The 19,143-nt window shown below is 54.5% G+C and overlaps 1 protein-coding gene across 4 annotated transcripts; it reads left to right on the plus strand.

Annotated features, from left to right (window-relative positions):
- Nucleotides 1–821: 821 nt before the first annotated feature.
- On the plus strand, nucleotides 822–10,209 carry XIRP1 (xin actin binding repeat containing 1). Of its 4 annotated transcripts, XM_030810195.1 has the most exons (3): nucleotides 822–972; nucleotides 3,896–7,332; nucleotides 7,760–10,209. In XM_030810195.1, exons 2-3 carry the CDS (start codon nucleotides 3,976–3,978, stop codon nucleotides 7,766–7,768), a joined length of 3,366 nt encoding a protein of 1,121 aa, XP_030666055.1. In that variant the 5' UTR covers nucleotides 822–972; nucleotides 3,896–3,975; the 3' UTR covers nucleotides 7,769–10,209. The 4 variants fall into 4 exon arrangements, with proteins under 4 accessions (XP_030666055.1, XP_030666054.1, XP_030666056.1 ...); XM_030810194.1 differs by having other exon boundaries at nucleotides 823–972; nucleotides 3,896–10,205; XM_030810196.1 differs by lacking the exon at nucleotides 3,896–7,332 and having other exon boundaries at nucleotides 823–972; nucleotides 7,760–10,205.
- Nucleotides 10,210–19,143: the final 8,934 nt, after the last annotated feature.

The following is a 19,143-nucleotide window of genomic DNA, read 5'->3' on the forward strand; positions in this document are numbered from 1 at the left end:
GATACTCTGAGATGAAAACCATAGAGTCCTGCTGTGGAATTCATTCACTGGGAGGCCGAGGCAGGTGGATTACCTGAGGTCGGGCGTTCGCGACCAGCCTGGCCAACATGGTGAAACCCCATCTCTACTAAAAATACAAAAATTAACTGGGTGTAGTGGCGCAAAGGAGGAGCTGGGCCTGGCCAATCTTGGCCCAGTGAAGAGCTGGGCCTGGTCATTCAGATGTCATCCCCCCAAATCCAGCTTCATCGGGGCTGTGTTGACCTGTGCTGTGGGGCACAGGGAGGAATGGATAAGAAAGAAGGAACTCTTTAGTGCAGAAGGGAATGGGGAAGAAAGAGAGCTGAGCCTCACACTCAGAGGTATCCAGGCTCAGAACAGAGGAGGAGGGGCCCAGCCTGCCCTCAGGAGACCTCCAGTCTCCTGGCATGGTGGGTGGAGACACGTCAGGAAGAGTCAGAGGCAGGACCAGAGCAGAATGATGGGGGCTCACAAGACAAGGGCAAGCTGTCCAAGGTGTCAGATGCCCCTTCTTATTCACTCTCTCAAAATAGTCTGGGACACCCCCAACCCCACAACCCAGCCAAGTCACTGACCCCAATCCCCAGATCAGACTTTGGATGAATGAAGCTTCTCCCCCTCTGTTTCCCCTCCCCAGCCCAAAGGACATGTAACTGATTCCCCAGGATGGAAGAGTGACTTCCACAGGACCTAAAAATAACCGAACCACTTAATACTCTGAACATAGCCTCTCCCGCCCACCCCCACCACGGCCCACCCACTAGCCAGCAAGATAAAGGCAGCTGCTGGGGCTGGCAGGGGACAGAGACCTGGAGCCAGGGCAGCAAGAAGGTGTCTGTTGGAGCCAGCAGAACAGAACCAATTTGAACAAGAACCTCCAGAGGAACGACGAACCCTGAGACCACAGCTGCTACAGACCGCAAACACCCCATCAGCCAAAAGAGACCCTCGGTGAGTAACCTACCTCTCTGCCCTTCCACGGCAAGGCTGGCTTTCACAGCTGGGATCCCCTCTCCTTCTGGAATGGACATATTAGGGATGGCCCTGAGTAGGGGAAGGAGATTGAGGGGCATGCATGGGAGGAGGTGAGTGGAAGTCTCAGACATAAAGAACCCACAAAGGAGATAAAGACAGTGTGAGCCCCACGGGAGCTCTCAGAGTGGCTGCAACAGGCCTGAAACTAGCAGAAAGGACAGGCTCCTGCCAGGCTGGCATGATCCAGAAAGGCCTGGAGTTGTGATTTTTAAAATATAGGTATGGAGTGCCTCAGGCTTCAGGGCTTCCTCCCAGGGAAGCCTCAGGCAGGCCCAGGGTCTGGAGGAAGGAGGAACAGAAGAGAGGTGGGGGCAGGGGGCTGTAAGTAGGCCTGAGTGTGCATTGCTACAACAAGCCCCATGCCTACTTGTTGTGGATGACACTCTTGGCATATCTGGCCCAGGGATAGCTCCCAGGGGCTGGCTGGAGCCCAGCTCCCTACATATCATAGCCTAAAACCTGGGGTGGAATTCGGATTCTGCCCATGTCCATTAGTCTTGCTCAGTGAGAAAGCCCCCAGGGCAGATCTGGGGGGCTCAGGGGAGGGAGACCAGATCTGAATTTGCCCAGATATAAAGACATATGAAGCCAGCTGGGCCAAGGAGGAGGTGACCTGAGGACAGCAGGGGGACCATCCTGAGAGGTTGGCCCAGCCCTAGGAGACCAAGCTCTAGGACAGTTCTTGGGGCTTATCCCACCTAAGTCTGGTCCCAGTTATGAATTCTGTCCCGACTCTACACTTGCCCCAGGAGTCTCAAGCCAGGCAAGTATGGTGGTGGGAAGGCCAGGAGTCAGGAGACGTGCTTCAGGCTTTGCTACTGCCTTGCTGAGCCTCCTTGGACAGCTCCTTTCCCCTCTTTGGGCCTCTGTTTCCCTATTTGAAAAATAAGGGGTTTAGATTGAGTGACCTCTGAGGGTCCTTAGGCCTGACATCCCTGGACTCCATGATAATAACTGTCTGTGGCCTTAGCAGAGATTCTGGAAATTCCTGGGGGTGGGGGTGGGGTGAAGCTGATGGTCTGCACATGCCATCTGCTTAGGCCACCCTGGTGGTGACAGGATGGAGTGGAGGTGGAGACAGGCACAGGTTTGCCTTGGGCAGGGGATCCTCGTTGGAGCTCAGAAATGAAAGAAAACCACCCAGAGCTTTGATGAGACTCAGGCTGCAGGTTTCAGAGCTCACACTCCCCAAAGGTTCTGATGTCTTTGGTGGACATGCCAGGGTGGGCATGGGGTCAGCAGGTCTCAGTTTCCTCTCTCCTCCTTCTGAGGTAGCCATAGGGAGGAAGTCCTGCCCCACTTGCTTCCAGTACCTCCCCCCAGTGCTGACTCCTTTGGCCAGGGAAAGTGTCCAGGTTCTAGCACCTGGTTGGCCTGCAGCCCAGGGGCCTGACACCAGCCCAGGAGGCAGGATAGAGGAGCCCAGGGTAACGAAGGAGATGAGGTGAGCCAAGGGTACTGAGGGTCCCCACTGGCTGGGCCTCAGCCTCCCTCTGAGCCCAGGGCTGCTGTTCTGAGGCCAGGACCTCAGCTATATTTAGCACCCTGTGTGGTGCAGAGCAGTGGGTCAGGGGCAGCAGGAGGGGGCACATGCTTCCCATTCTTCTCCTACTGGCCTCTGGGGACTATTAGTACACCTGTCACAAGACAGATAAGACATACATGGACAGAGACCAGAGAAGGGCTTGAGGGGTGGGAGGCCATTGAGGGGCGGGGGTGTAGCCAGGGAGAGGCTGAGCCGAGGTGGCCATGAGGCCTGCAGGGGTAGGGCTTAGCCTGAAGCCCCCCTGAGTCCAAGCCCCTGAAGCTGTGCTTGCTTGCTTAGAGCGTGCTCTCCAGCAGCAAGAGGCAGGGCTGTCTCTGCAGAAAGGACCCGGGTCCCATGGTCCTCTCCCTCGTTGGTGTCACCCTCATATCCTCCCAGGGGTGCCTGCTGGGGAATAGATGGGTTCTATGGCCAATAAGAAAGCTTTACACCTCCTACTCTCTTATTTCTTGGGGCCATGCCCTAAATGGAGTCTAGGAACCCCAAGCCAGCACGGCCTTCCACTTATTCACCAAGATCTGACTCTGGGCCTAAGTTCCCTCGTCTTTATTTATAACTGATTGTGCTAAAAGACCTTTGAGATCCCCCTAGCTCAGACATTCTCAGTCTTGGAGTATAGTGCAGAAAACCCTAACCAGAGATTCAGAATTTGGATCTGGCCTAACCACGAGATATCTGATGAGCAGCTTCCCAGCCCTGATTCTCAACTGCTTCCGCTCTAGCATGGGCTGTTGGCCTCTGCTTGTCTCCTTGGGCCTGGGAAAGGTTGGAGCGCATTGACAGCCAAGAGGTAAAATTTAGGCAGCGCTCCAGGTCATCATGGCAAGTCTGCCCTCTGGTGTTCTGCAAAGGAATCTCGTCTCCATGGGAAATCAGTCACCAGTTTAGAGACCTGCCTCTCCAAGGCTGGGACTCCAAAAGTCAGGATTCCCCCAGGCCACTCCCCTGGGAGTCTTCTAGGGAAACACTGATTTTTAACAAAGGAGGGCAAGGATGGGGCATGTCCAGTTTGCCCACTGGAGGTTTATGCATCCCTTATGGAGCTAAAGGAAAGAGTCTCATGCCCAGTGGTACCATGGTCACTCCCTAGCAACGCAGGAGATGTAGGGAAAGCAGGAACCCACTATGATTAATGGGTCCATATGTCCTAAGTTCAAGACCTGTTGCCCACCAACCATGCAGGCAGCGAAGTGAAGCCCAGGCCAGGCACACAGAGAGAGGCAAGGAGTCTCTAAGCGTCAGTCACCCAGAGCTACTCTGACTCTGAGCCCTGTTTACTACCATTTCTCCCAGCATCCAGCCTCTACCCTGCTGAACATCTAGATCTAAGGCCCCCAATCCCATCCTCATCTCTGCCCCTTCTTCTCAGAAGGATGGCTGATGCCCAGACACAGGTGGTCCCCACACCAACCATGAGGATGGCAACTGCAGAGGACCTGCCCCTCCCTCCACCCCCAGCCCTGGAGGACCTGCCACTGCCACCACCCAAGGAGTCCTTCTCCAAGTTCCACCAGCAGCGGCAAGCTAGTGAGCTCCGCCGCCTCTACAGGCACATTCACCCTGAGCTCCGCAAGAATCTGGCCGAGGCTGTGGCCGAGGATCTGGCTGAGGTCCTGGGCTCTGAGGAACCCACTGAGGGTGATGTTCAGTGCATGCGCTGGATCTTTGAGAACTGGAGACTGGATGCCATTGGAGATCACGAGAAGCCAGCTGCCAAGGAGCCCGTGCCACGTGGTGACGTCCAGGCCACCTCCCGCAAGTTTGAGGAAGGCTCCTTTGCCAACAGCACAGACCAGGAGCCAACCAGGCCCCAGCCAGATGGAGGAGACGTTCGTGCAGCCCGCAGGCTATTTGAGACAAAGCCACTGGATGAGCTGACAGGGCAGGCCAAGGAACTGGAGGTCACTGTGAGGGAGCCTGCAGCCAGCGGAGATGTGCAGGGTACCAGGATGCTCTTTGAGACGCGGCCGCTGGACCGCCTGGGCTCCCGCCCCTCCCTGCAGGAGCAGAGCCCCTTGGAACTGCGCTCAGAGATCCAGGAGCTGAAGGGTGATGTGAAAAAGACAGTGAAGCTCTTCCAAACGGAGCCCCTGTGTGCCATCCAGGATGCAGAGGGTGCCATCCATGAGGTCAAGGCCGCATGCCGGGAGGAGATCCAAAGCAACGCGGTGAGGTCTGCCCGCTGGCTCTTTGAGACCCGGCCTCTGGACGCCATCAACCAGGACCCCAGCCAGGTGCGGGTGATCCGGGGGATTTCCCTGGAGGAGGGGGCCCGGCCCGACGTCAGTGCAACTCGCTGGATCTTTGAGACGCAGCCCCTGGATGCCATCCGGGAGATCTTGGTAGATGAGAAGGACTTCCAGCCATCCCCAGACCTTATCCCACCTGGTCCAGATGTTCAGCAGCAGCGGCATCTGTTTGAGACCCGAGCACTGGACACTCTGAAGGGGGACGAAGAGGCTGGAGCAGAGGCCCCACCCAAGGAGGAAGTGGTCCCTGGTGATGTCCGCTCCACCCTGTGGCTATTTGAAACAAAGCCCCTGGATGCTTTCAGAGACAAGGTCCAAGTAGGTCACCTACAGCGAGTGGATCCCCAGGACGGTGAGGGGCATCTATCCAGTGACAGCTCCTCAGCACTGCCATTCTCTCAGAGTGCCCCCCAGAGGGATGGGCTAAAGGGGGATGTGAAGACTTTTAAGAACCTTTTTGAGACCCTTCCCTTGGACAGCATTGGACAGGGTGAGGTTCTGGCCCATGGGAGTCCAAGCAGAGAAGAAGGAACTGATTCTGCTGGGCAGGCCCAGGGCGTAGGGTCCCCAGTGTATGCCATGCAGGACAGCAAGGGCCGCCTCCATGCCCTGACCTCTGTTAGCAGAGAGCAGATAGTCGGAGGTGACGTGCAGGGCTACAGGTGGATGTTTGAGACACAGCCCCTAGACCAGCTCGGCCGAAGCCCCAGTACCATCGACGTGGTGCGGGGCATCACCCGGCAGGAAGTGGTGGCTGGGGACGTTGGCACTGCTCGGTGGCTTTTTGAGACCCAGCCCCTGGAGATGATCCACCAGCGGGAGCAGCAGGAACGACAGAAAGAAGAAGGGAAGACTCAGGGAGACCCCCAGCCTGAGGCACCCCCAAAGGGCGATGTGCAGACCATCCGATGGTTGTTCGAGACTTGCCCAATGAGTGAGTTGGCCAAAAAGCAGGGGTCAGAGGTCACAGATCCCACAGCCAAGGCTGAGGCACAGTCCTGCACCTGGATGTTCAAGCCCCAAACCGTGGACAGGCCAGTGGGCTCCAGGGAGCAGCACCTGCAGGTTAGCCAGGTCCCAGCTGGGGAAAGACAGACAGACAGACATGTTTTTGAGACGGAGCCTCTTCAGGCCTCAGGCCGTCCCTGCGGAAGAGGGCCTGTGAGATACTGCAGCCGTGTGGAGATCCCTTCAGGGCAGGTGTCTCGTCAGAAGGAGGTTTTTCAGGCCCTGGAGGCAGGCAAGAAGGAAGAACAGGAGCCCCGGGTAATCGCTGGGTCCATCCCCGCGGGTTCTGTCCACAAGTTCACTTGGCTTTTCGAGAATTGTCCCATGGGCTCCCTGGCAGCTGAAAGCATCCAAGGGGGCAACCTCCTGGAAGAGCAGCCCATGAGCCCCTCAGGCAACAGGATGCAAGAGAGCCAGGAGACTGCAGCTGAGGGGACCCTGCGGACTCTGCATGCCACACCTGGCATCCTGCACCATGGAGGCATCCTCATGGAGGCCCGAGGGCCAGGAGAGCTCTGTCTTGCCAAGTATGTGCTCTCAGGCACAGGGCAGGGGCACCCCTATATACGAAAGGAGGAGCTGGTGTCAGGTGAACTTCCCAGGATCATCCGCCAAGTCCTGCGCCGGCCAGATGTGGACCAGCAGGGGCTGCTGGTGCAGGAAGACCCAACTGGCCAGCTCCAACTTAAGCCGCTGAGGCTGCCAACTCCAGGCAGCAGTGGGAGTATTGAAGACCTGGACCCCGAGCTCCAGCAGCTGCTGGCTTGCGGTCTTGAGGCCTCCGTGGCAAGGACTGGGCTGGTGATGCAGGAGACAGAGCAGGGCCTGGTCGCACTGACTGCCTACTCTCTGCAGCCCCGGCTAACTAGCAAGGCCTCTGAGAGGAGCAGCGTGCAGCTGTTGGCCAGCTGCATAGACAAAGGAGACCTGAGTGGCCTGCACAGTCTGCGGTGGGAGCCCCCGGCTGACCCGAGTCCAGTGCCAGCCAGCGAGGGGGCCCAGAGCCTGCCCCCAACTGACAGCATCATCCGTGTTCCCCCACTGGACCCCAGCATGGGGATGGGGCATCTGAGAGCCTCAGGGGCCACCCCTTGCCCTCCTCAGGTCATTGGAAAAGCAGTCCCTCTGGCTGGGGAAGATGCAGCACCAGCCCGATTGCAAAACACAGAAAAGCAGGAAGACAGTCACTCTGGACAGAAAGGGATGGCAGTCTTGGGAAAGTCAGAAGGAGCCACGACTACGCCTCCGGGGCCTGGGGCCCCAGACCTCCTGGCCGCCATGCAGAGTCTGCGGATGGCAACAGCTGAGGCCCAGAGCCTGCACCAGCAAGTTCTGAACAAGCACAAGCAGGGCCCCACCCCCGCAGCCACTTCCAACCCCATCCAGGACGGTCTTCGGAAAGCTGGGGCTACCCAAAGCAACATCAGGCCTGGGGGTGGAAGTGATCCCTGGATCCCAGCAGCCCCCAGAAAGGTCAGTAGGGAAGAGCAAGCACTACCCAGAGGGCTGCCTGGGGGGTGGGTGACAATTCAGGACGGCATCTACACCGCTCATCCGGTGAGGACCTTTGACCCACCTGGGGGTGTCCAGTCTTCTCAGAGGGAACCCCAATCAAGGCACAGGGAGACTGCCCTCTCAGTCCAGGCTCCCCGCCCACTCCAGGGAGGCCCAGGTCAGAGTACTGGGCCAGGGCGGGAGGAGCCTGGGGGCTGCACACAGATGGCCTGCGGGCCTCCAGGGAAGGCCATGGCAGAAGTCTGCCCAGGGGGCCTCCAAGCTGCAGAGACCACCCTGAAGACTGCCCCTCTAGACCGCCACACTCTGGCCTCTGGGCCCCAAGCTGCAGGTGCCAGCCCACACCCCCATAATGCCTTTGTTCCTCCTCCTCCTACTCTCCCAGCTGCTGTGACAGGACCTGACTTCCCAGCCGGAGCCCACCGTGACGAGGACTCCATCCAGCAGGCCTCCGAGCCCCTGAAGGACCCCCTTCTTCACTCCCACAGCAGCCCTGCTGGCCAGAGAACCCCTGGAGGGTCACAGAAAAAGACTCCAAAACTGGAGCCCACCATGCCCCCAAAGGAGAAGCCGCAGCTGCCCCCTAAACCTGCACACCTAACCCAGAGCCACCCTCCTCAGAGGCTGCCCAAGCCCTTGCCTGTATCTCCCAGCTTTTCCTCGGAGGTGGGGCAAAGAGAACACCAACGAGGTGAGAGAGATACAGCCATCCCTCAGCCAGCCAAGGTTCCCACCACTGTAGGCCAGGGCCACATACCTCTGGCCAGATGTCCCAGTGGACATAGCCAGCCCAGCTTGCAACATGGCCTCAGCACCACGGCCCCCAGGCCCACCAAGAATCAGGCTATAGGCAGCAATGCCCAGAGCTCTGAGCCCCCCAAGCTCAATGCCCTCAACCGTGATCCCACCTCACCACAGTGGGGCCCTGGCCCCTCAGGAGAGCAGCCCAGGGAAGGTTCCCACCAAGGGGCCCCTGAGAGCCCTGACAGTCTGCAAAGAAACCAAAAAGAGCTCCAGGGCCTCCTGAACCAGGTGCAAGCCCTGGAGAAGGAGGCCGAAAGCAGTGTGGAAGTGCAGGCCCTGCGGAGGCTCTTTGAGGCCGTGCCCCAGCTGGGAGGGGCTGCTCCTCAGGCTTCTGCTGCCCACCAAAAGCCCGAGGCCTCAGTGGAGCAGGCCTTTGGGGAGCTGACACGGGTCAGCACGGAAGTTGCTCAACTGAAGGAACAGACCTTGGCAAGGCTGCTGGACATTGAAGAGGCTGTGCACAAGGCATTCAGCTCCATGTCTAGCCTCCAGCCTGAGGCCAGCGTCAGAGGCCATTTCCAGGGACCTCCAAAAGACCACAGTGCCCACAAGATCAGTGTCACAGTCAGCAGTAGCGCCAGGCCCAGTGGCTCAGGCCAGGAGGTCAGGGGTCAAACCACAGTCAAGAACCAAGCCAAGGTTGGATGCCACACTGAGGCCCAGAGTCAAGTCAAGATCGGAAATCACACAGAGGCCAGAGGTCACACAGCCTCAACTTCGCCTTCCACCAGGAGACAGGAGACATCAAGAGAAGATATGTGCCTCCCTCGGGTCTTACCTTCCAGCCGAGATTCACCCTCCTCCCCAACATTTATCTCCATCCAGTCGGCCACAAGGAAGCCTCTGGAGACTCCCAGCTTTAAGGGCAACCCTGACGTCTCAGTGAAAAGCACACAACTGGCTCAGGACATAGGCCAGGCCCTGCTCCACCAGAAAGGTGTCCAAGACAAAACTGGGAAGAAGGACGCCACCCAGTGCTCTGTGCAACCTGAGCCTGCCCCTCCCTCAGCCAGTCCCCTGCCCAGAGGGCGGCAAAAGAGTGTTCTGGAGCTACAGACTGGGCCAGGGAGCTCACAGCACTACGGAGCCATGAGAACCGTGACTGAGCAGTATGAGGAGGTGGACCAGTTTGGGAACACAGTCCTCATGTCTTCCACCACAGTCACCGAGCAGGCAGAGCCACCCAGGAGCCCAGGCTCCCACCTCGGGCTCCACGCCTCCCCCTTGCTGAGGCAGTTCCTGCACAGCCCAGCTGGGTTCAGCAGTGACCTGACAGAAGCTGAGACAGTGCAGGTGTCCTGCAGCTACTCCCAGCCAGCTGCCCAGTGAGGCCCACCGCCTCCCACCACACCTGCCACTTGTTCCTGGCCTCCACTGCCCCAGGACTGAGGTGGGTGCCTGCCTCCTGCACACTGGAGCAAGGACCAAGAGGAAATGGCATCTTCAGAGGATTACTGTGGGCCATTTCCCTTTTGTCAGTTCTTTCAATAGGCCCAGTTCTTCCAAATGGAAAAAGAAAGGTCTGGAAGAGGCCCACAGAGTTGCACAGACATGGGGGTAGGATGGGGGCTCCCAGCTGCTTGTGGAGGATGTAGTATGTACAGACACACACGTTTTTCACACAGGCCTGGCCCATGCATGGACATGTGTGAATCTGCACACCACTGCCTGAATTGGAGCCCCCCAGAGTGTCCCTCTACCCAGAGTTTTCATTTCTTTTATTAGTCTGAGTGTTTCCAGCCATCTGCTCCTTAATCCCTGAAGAGGAACAGAGCCAACTGGACACAGTGTTGGTCTCTGTTTGGAATCACGGTGAGGTCTCCAGAAGGACCTGGCTGCCAGCCCCTTCATCACCATCTCCATCATTCAGCTGGTCATCTGGTGGCCCAAAGGTCACACAAAGAGTCAGCAATCAGCATGTCCCTAGAAGCCAAATGCACTGCCTTTCTCTGTCCCCACGACTGTCCCCCACTCTGCACCCCAAATGGGAAGCATACGGTCTGAATAAATCCAAGTTTTATTCTCTACTCTTGTGCATGTCTGACTGTGTGTACATCTGTTCCAGTCTGTGTTCCCACTGCAGGGGGAGAAAACAGCCACAACCTCCAGGTGCCTTGTCTTCCTAGCAACAGCAGTGTGGGAAGGCTTTAAAAGCCACCCCTTCTCCACCATCTTGGCTGGCAACCAGAAATGCCCTGCCCACACTTCTATTCTCCTTGCCCCTATCCCCATCACACACACACACACACACACACACACACACACACACACACAGTGCTGCCCTCTCTATCTCGACCTCGCCTGCTGGATGTTCTTGAACACCATCCTGCAGGGGTTCTTAGAATCCTGCCCCAGAGCTGGAGAGCAGCCCAGTCAGGCCTGGGAAGCAGGAGGAACTCATGCCAGGAGAATTCCTGTGCCCAAGATGGCTGGGTCACTTCTGCCTGTTCAGCCCAGGTGTTGTGTGCCAAGCAGGGGTTCCTGAGAAATGAAGTGCACAGGTCCTGGCCTGGAAAGTCAGGATGTTTTGGTGAAGGGCCCTTTTCACGCTGTCTTTCAAAAATCACTAAGCATCTTCTGTATTCCAGGCCTGTTTTAGGCAGTGGGGACACAGAGGTGAGGTCCAATAGGGTCCCGCTTTCAGGGAACTTTTTAGAATGAGGAGACAGAGAGACAATAAATAAGAAAACTTAGATCAGGAATAGGGTGATGCATCTGACTAGGCCACTCTCCCACTTTGGGATAAGAGTCTTAAAATATGGTCATGTGACAATGGCAGGTGATTGCCTTAGAAGGAGTGGCCAAGGCAGGGCTCTCTAAGGAAAAAACACCTCAGCCGAGATCTAAATGACAAAGAGCAACTATGTGAAAATCGAGGGAGGAAGCATGCTAGGCAGAGGGAACAGCACTTGCAAAGACCCCGGGGTGGAATAAATTTAGTTCCTGGGTTTCCTGGATACCCAGGTGTTTGAAACTAGGTTTGTCTCACACCAAGTTTATGTGGAAAGTCACCCACACTTTGCCTCAATGGAAGAGACAGACCCCTATCCTACCCCTAGCCCAGGGCCCAATCCTCCACAACCCTCACAGGCCCCTCATTGCCTGCTCAGCCAATATGGGTAGGGTTCCTCTAGGATAACACAGCTGTGATCTGGAAGGAGCCTGTGCCCTGTGGGAGACTGTGCTGTGTCAAGAATAATCAAGGTACCAAATCCACCTGCTTGGGCCTGGTACACAAATCTTGTTGATCCCCTGCCTTCTGTGGGATCTCACTTGATTACAGGGCCCAGTAGCCTACATAGCATGACTGTTCTCCTCAATGTTCTCATCTGTAAAGTGGGCACAGTTATAGTACCTACTATTGTGAAGATTAAGTGAATTAACCCATTTATGCCTGAGGTCGCAATTTTTTGAATTTTTGCAATCAGACCTTGGCAACGACCTTGAGCAGTTGGATAAATAACTCCCACATGCTTAGCGTTCCAATAATGGAACACTAGGCAGTATAAAGTGCTTGAAGCTATGCCTGGCATCTGGAACTCCAAGACATTCACTTTTAGTATTATTGTAATTTAAAAAAAATATATATATATATTCTTTCTTACCTCCAGGGGGGTCTTTACCACAAGTGCCTAGAGGGCACTCCATAAATGTCAAATAAATGAATGCATGAAGAATGAAATGATTGAGTAAATCTGCCGATTCATCCAAGTAACTTATTGAGCACCTCATTCATGCCAGGTTCTGTTCAGGGTGCTGAGAACAGAGATGAACAAGGCAGAATTTGTGCCTCAGCTTATGGAATTTCGGTTTCAAGAGGGAAGACAATATAGGTAGAAACAGACAAGATAATTTTAGAGGGGAGAAATACTGTGAAGGAAATAAAAAGCAAAGTCCAAGAGGGAAAGGTTGGCAGTTCCTTCAACTTGGGTGGTCAGGGAAGGCGGCTCAGCGGAGGTCACCCGAATGACAGAAGAGCCAGTCCGATTGGTTGGAGGTGGCGGCCTAGGGGGAAGTGTGGGGAGAGGTGACTGGGCCAGTGGTGCGCGCCGGCGGTGGCGTGCACAGAGGAGAGAAGCGGCTTTTCGTCGAGGCCCCTCCCGGTGCCCTGCACACCTGCGGCCACGCGTGCCGCCGAGGAGGGGCGGGGACGGGCGGGGCTGAAGGCGCACCCCGCGGGAGGCGGAGCGGGTGGCGCCCAGACCCCGCCCCCGGGGCCCGCAGGGCGTGTTCCCACCCGCCGTCGCCAAGGTGACGATGAGGACTAAGGGGCCGCCGAGTTCAGAACGTTCGGGCGGCGGCGGCTGTTGCTGGGAGACGCCCGGCAGGCGCGCAGCCAGGGACTGGCTCTGCACTGCAGACGCCGGACGCCAGGACGCGCCGTCCTGGCCAGCCCTCTAGCTGAGGCTCCCTTCGGATTCCAGACGGATACCGGGTTCCTGTCCTCACCCACGTCTAGATCCTGCCCGGGACCTGCAGGACTGGGCGCCTCCTCCCTCCCTGGTGCTTTCTGTCATTGCCTCTGTGTCCGGAATTTGCCCACCAGTCCCCATCTTCATCGCCATCACCATGTCTCAGGCCACCGTCCATCCTCCCTTCCCTGGGGGATGAGGCTCTGCCATAGCCTCCCCAATGGTCCTCCTCCCTTTGCCCTGTGTGTCCTTACACTCTGTCCTCCACCAGGCAGCCAGAACTCTACTAAGAATTTACCAGATCCAGTCACTCCTGCATAATACCCTCCACCCCAGCTCACTCAGTCTTAAATCCAAACTCCTCTCAGTGACCTGTATGACCAGAATGACTTGCCTCTCTGCCTTCCTCTCCAACTTCGTTGGCCCCACTCTCCTCCTCACCCACATCACCCTAGTCACACTGTCTTTCTTGCTCTTCTCAGAACATACCAAGCTGATTTCTGCCTCCGGACCTCTGTACTTGATGAACCCTCTGGCTGAAAGTCTCTTCTCCCAGATGGTTAGTGGTTGAGCTCCTTCTCACTCAGGTCTCAGTGCCAATGTCTCTCCAGAAAGGCCTTTCCTGATCAGTCCTCCCCGCTTCCCCCATCTAAAGAGGCCCTTGTTTTCATGCTGTTTTGTGTTTTCCCATATTTCCCTCTCACAATATGAAATTATCTTGCTCACTTATTCACTTGTTTCTTAGTGTTCTAGATAGTATTTCTGCATAGCAAACCACCCCAAACAGGAATTTGGACAGAGCACAGTGGGCATGGCTTGTTTCTGTGCCACAATGTTGGGACGTCAGCAAGGATGTCAACCAGAACACACACGTGTGGCCTTTCCATGTGGCCTGGGCTTCCTCACAACATGGCAATCTCTGGGTTGTCGAACTTCCTAAGTTGTAGCTCCAAAGACATGTCCCATCTAACAAGGCAGAAGCTGTATCACCTCTTATGACCTAGTCTCAGAAGTCATGAAAAATCACATCTGTAACCAACATCCCGTTGGTTACAAGTGAGTCACAAGTCTGCCCAGATTGAAAGGAAGGGGGTATTAGACATCACCTTTTGGTACAGAAGAGGCAAAATTCTAGAACATGCATACACCTTTGGAAAGTGACACCTCCACAGTCAGTCTTCCCCCCACTGAAGTAGCATCTCCATGAAGAGCCACGTCTCATTTGATTTTTATTGCATCCCCAGTGCTAGAATGGTGCCAGAACACATAGTAAGTGCTAGATTCGTGTTTTAGAGTGAATACATGAATTATCTTTCAAGGAGTCATTCAGGCCCAGCTCTTCTCCCTGTAAGTGTATTTCCTGTCCCAGCCCTTGATTTTGGCCTGATCTGCTCTGGAGAAAGCCCAGTGTTTGTATTGGAGGGTGGGAGTCAAGCCCATTATGGGGGTGGGGATGTGCACATAAAAACAGCTATTGGGGATTAAGAAGTAGGTAGCCAATGAGTTTCTGGGACAGTTTTCTACCGAAAGGGTATTGAAAACCTAGTCTGCTTTTCCCCATTCTTTATTCTGGAAATGTCCAAGTAAGGTGGTTTTGTCCTCCAGGCCGTAGTGAGCAGGAAAGTGTCCCAACCAGAATGGAGCTGTGGGGAGGCAGCTCAGGCAGCAGGGGTGGGGTTAGAATGCCTGTTAGGAACAATTGCAGGGTCTGGGCAAGAGGTGGCCCTGAAGCTGCCCACAACCCCGTGAAGTTACTCGAAGTCTCCTTGCTTTGTTATTTGTGAAAGACCTTCCATTTGATCTTCCCAAAGTCCTGGAGCACATAGAGGTTCTCCTCCTGTCTTCCTATTTTCCAAGAGGGGTAGCAGCATCTGCCATTCACCCAAGCCAGAGAAGATAGCCCGGGCTTCTCCCTGCATTACCACCTCATATCAGTGGGCTTTGGCTTCCCAAGTATGTCTTCCCCTTGCCCCCTGCTTCATTTCCACGTTGATTTGTGAGCTCCAACATGTGACTACCATAGCAACAGCCTCCTCATTTCTCTCCCCACCACCAGTGCCACCCCCAAACCATCAGTCCTCCAATCCAGCCTTGCAGCAGTTTCTCACCACCTCTGTCGCCTTAAAATCCACGCTTCTTAGGTCATTCAAGGCCCTTCCTGTGCAGCTGTTACTGTGTTTATGACCTCCTCCAGGAGGGGAGAATTCTATCGTCTAGATCCTTTCATGTTCTTTCCAGGCTGTGTCACATCGCCCTGATTTTACCCAGGGCCAACTCACCCATCCGGCACAGGGGGCAACAGTGCCTAGGGTCCACAATCCTTTTAGAAGCTCATGAAAATGTTTTAACTTATTTTACCATCAGAAGGGAAAAACAAACCTTCAGGCCGAAGAAATTGTTTGAATATATAACATTAACATATTTGGCTTTATACCACCACAGTCGTAAAATATACTTTTAAATTTTTTTTATGGAAAAGGAGCCCATTAAGGCAAAAAGTACTTAGGGCCCACAAAAATCACAATGGGGCTCTGGTTTTGGTTATGCTGTCCCTCCCCGCAACCTGTGGCAGAGCTGCCTAGTTAGATGCCCAGCTAACTTCCGAAGAAAACTCTAGCAGAGGCTTTGCCTGGGAACCCTCAGGAACCACTCCCTGGTCCCAAATCAGGAGCTATGAGGACTGAGGTCCGTGTCCCCAACCCCCACCTGAGTCCCGGAAGGCAGGCGCGGGGGTGCCCTGCTGCGGCCAAGGGGGCGGTACTCGAGTCTCGCTGGCAGCAGCTCGCCCGCCCGCCCTGCCAGCTCCACCCGACCTAATCGGAAAAAGGAAGCTGGTCCTGAGCTGTTCTCTCTCTTCTTCCTCAAAAGCTCCGCCCACCACCCCCTTCCCACCCCGCGCCTCCCCAGTTACGTTTCTTACGAAAAAGTGCTGCTGAGAATTCCCAGAAAGTCCCGGATATGAAGTCACTCGCGTGAGGTAACCGAGCCTGGTTCCAAGAATCAGAAGCTTGTGGGGGAGAAAGGAAAGCGCAGAAAAAGAAGGAGCAGCGATCGGAGTCGTGGGTGCTGTCGCGGCCAGGGGCGGTCGCGGCCAGGGGCAGGAGGCAGGCCCCCACCCCCGCCCCCGCCCCCCCGCCCCCGCTAGCTCGGTAGGGTCCCAGGCGTCTCCAATCAGGCCTTGGCCGGTGTAACCCCTGGAAAAGTTCCAAAGGAAACTAGGCTTCACTACCATATTAGAGAAATGCCGACTGAACACAGAAATACCCATCCCTATTGACCAAGATGAAAAAGTCTGATACTGCATGGTGTTGGAGCAGATGGGGAAACAGCAGTGTTTATCCACTGTTGTCAGGGAGAGAGAACTGGCTGGGTCTGCCAGTTTGGAGAACAACTTGGAAATATGATCAGAATTTTAAATGAGCATACCTTTTGACCTAACAATCGCACATCTAGGGACTTATCCTACTGAGAAATACAAAGATAAATGCTTAAGAGAGTTTTCAGCAGCATCATTTGAAATACTGAAGGTTAGAACCCACCTAGATGTCCATCATAGGAAACTAGTCTAAAAAATGGCATGGTACATCCGTACTCTGGAATACTATGTGCTGTGAAAAAGAATGAGGCAGCTGTTTATGAGCCAGCTCTGTGTTCCCCATTATGGTCTTTTGTGTGTGTGTGTGTGACAGGGTCTTGTTCTGTCTCCTGGGCTGCAGTGCAGTGGTGCAATCATGGCTCACTGCACCCTTGACCTCCTGGGCTTAAGTGATCCTCCCACCTCAGCCTTCCAAGTAGCTGAGACCACAGGTGCATGCCACCATGCCTGGATAATATTTTTCAATTTTTTTGTAGAGATGGGGGTCTCACTATGTTGCCTACGCAGGTCTTGAACTCCTGGGCTCAAGAGATCCACCCCCCTCAGCCTCCCAAAGTGCTGGGATTACAGGCGTGAGTCACCACACCTGGCCTGGTCATTTCTTGAAGGTATATATTCATTCAACAGACATGTTTTGAGCACCTACAAAGTGCATGGCACATTGCAGATACTGGCAATAAAACAGAGAACAAAACAGCTTATGGGGATGGGGGAAAACCCGTAAAATGCATCAAGTGGTGATAACTGCTATAGAGGAGACTCAGTCAGAGCAAGGGGTACAGAAAATGTCAGGGTTGTGCTATGTTAAATTGGGTGGTCAGGGAAGGCCTCTGGGACAAGTTGACTTGGGAGCAGAGACCAGAATGATGGGAGAGAATGTCCCCTATCTGCCCGGTGTAGGGCCTAGCCTGTGCCCAGGATTTTACTTGGACATGAAGACCAGTCAGGAGGCCAGCAAAGCCGAAGAGGAGCAGGCAGGGTCACAGTGGTAGGAGGAACGGTAGTGAAGGAGAGGAGGAGGGTCAGGTAGGACTTCCTAGGCTTTTTGAGGATTTTGGCTTTCATAGCCACTGGAGGGTCTTGCACAAAGAAGTGACATGACTCAACTTAGGTTTTAAAGGATCCCTCTGGCTGCTGAGTGGAGACTACTAGAGAGGGGCAATGGTAGAATCTGGGAGCCCAGGAAGGAGGCTGCTGCAACCATGGGAGATACAGTAGGGCTGGACCAGGATGGTAGGAGATGTCACGCAGTGATCTGCTTCTGGGTACATTCTGATAGTAGAGCTGATAGGATTTGCTGATAGTCCCAGATGTAAGTATGAGAGAAAGAGGAGTGTGTAACTATAAGCATAGAGTTATCTTACATCAGGAGAGGGAAGCTGGTGGGAGGAGCAAGATTTTGGGGGACCGGGGTGAAGAATCAGTCTGAACTCACATGGGTTGGGAATTCAGGAGTGATGGAAACATGAGAGCTGTTTGGAATTTGTAGCAGAGAGGGTCCCAGGGAGAGACAGCTGGCACCCTGGAATTGAGAAATTTGAGGAGGGTTTAATAAAAGGAGCCTTTAGAAAAGAGTAGCAGGATGTAGAGAAACCAGGAGGGCAGTGTAGGCCCCCAGGGCTAGTAACAGTGTATGAGTAACCTAGTTCTGAAGGAGTGAGAAGAGGGAGTCGCTGGAACCTGGGGACAAAGATAGCTAAAAGATAGCTGAGTGGAGAAGACAACATCCGAACTCATGTGATTTCATCCAAGGAAGGGGATTTATTTATCTTTTTTTTTTTTTTTTTTTTGAGATGGAGTCTTGCTCTGTCGCCCGGGCTGGGGTGCAATGGTGCAATCTCAGCTCACTGCAACCTCCGCCTCCCAGGTTCAAGTGATTCTCCTGCCTCAGCCTCCTGAGTAGCTGGGATTACAGGTGTGTACCACCACACCTGGCTAATTTTTGTATTTTTAGTAGAGACAGCATTTCACCATGTTGGCCAGGCTGGTCTTGAACTCCTGACCTCATGTGATCCACCCGCCTTGGCCTCCCAAAGTGCTGGGATTACAGGCGTGAGTCACCACACCAGCCTGGGATTTATCTTTTAATAGACAAGTTTGTATGTTGCCAACTGACAGGAGCTGAGGCCTTTGGTGGAAAAATGCAGCCAGTCCATGGCAACCCTACAGGGAGAACAAATATCCTGACCTCACTCTCCACCCCTCCTCCAAAGGCCGTGGGAAGCCAGAGAGCAAGGGAGCCCATGGATGCAGCACATACGGGTCAGTCCCCAGCCCAGAGCAGGGAGGAGAAGGATTGCAAGTGGGTCTGGAGTGGCGCATGGAGGCCAGGGACGCAGGAGCCAGCAGTGAAGGTGATCCGCAAAGCCATAAGGCTGGAGAAGGGATCTCTTAGGAAGTGAGGCAGATAGAAAAGTGGACCCAGGTCACTGTCCTGGGGCCCTCCAATATTTAGAGATTGAGAGATAAAATAGAGCCAGGAAAGGACCCACCAAAGGAGCAGTCAGTAAGACAGGAGAACAGAGAGCTGTGCCTGAGGCCAAGGGAAGCAAGTGTGTCTAGGAAGGGGAAGGGAGGGAGGGCTGAGATGAAGACTCCAGAGAGGTCTAGTAGGATGACGGTGTGTTTGTGTGTAAATAATGTACATGGCATATTTCTGGAAAGTAACAAAAACTCTTTTAAAAAGTTTTTTTTTTTTTTTTTTTTTGAGACGGAGTCTCTGTCACCCAGGCTGGAGTGCAGTGGCACGATCTCAGCTCACTGCAAGCTCCGCCTCCCGGGTTCACGCCATTGTCCTGCCTCAGCCTCCTGAGTAGCTTGGAATACAGGCGCCCGCCACCACGCCCGGCTAATTTTTTGTTTTTTTTTAGTAGAGATAGGGCTTCACCGTGTTAGCCAGGATGGTCTCGATCTCCTGACCTGGTGATCCGCCCGCCTCGGCCTCTCAAAGTGTTGGGATTACAGGCATGAGACACTGCGCCCAGCCAAAAAACTCTTAATGGTGGCTCTAGCGGAGACATCTAAGGGTAAACAGAAGAAAGGAGACCTAACTTTTCATTTTCTTCCATTTTTGATGTTTTTAATCATGTATATGTATGAATTTTTTCAAAGGAAAGAAAATAGGACTTTTTAAAAAGGCTCTCCCACCTCAAGAAAGATATAATTTTATAGAAAAAG

The sequence above is a fragment of the Nomascus leucogenys genome, chromosome 4 (genome assembly GCF_006542625.1).
Source record: "Nomascus leucogenys isolate Asia chromosome 4, Asia_NLE_v1, whole genome shotgun sequence".
Taxonomy (NCBI): domain Eukaryota; kingdom Metazoa; phylum Chordata; class Mammalia; order Primates; family Hylobatidae; genus Nomascus; species Nomascus leucogenys.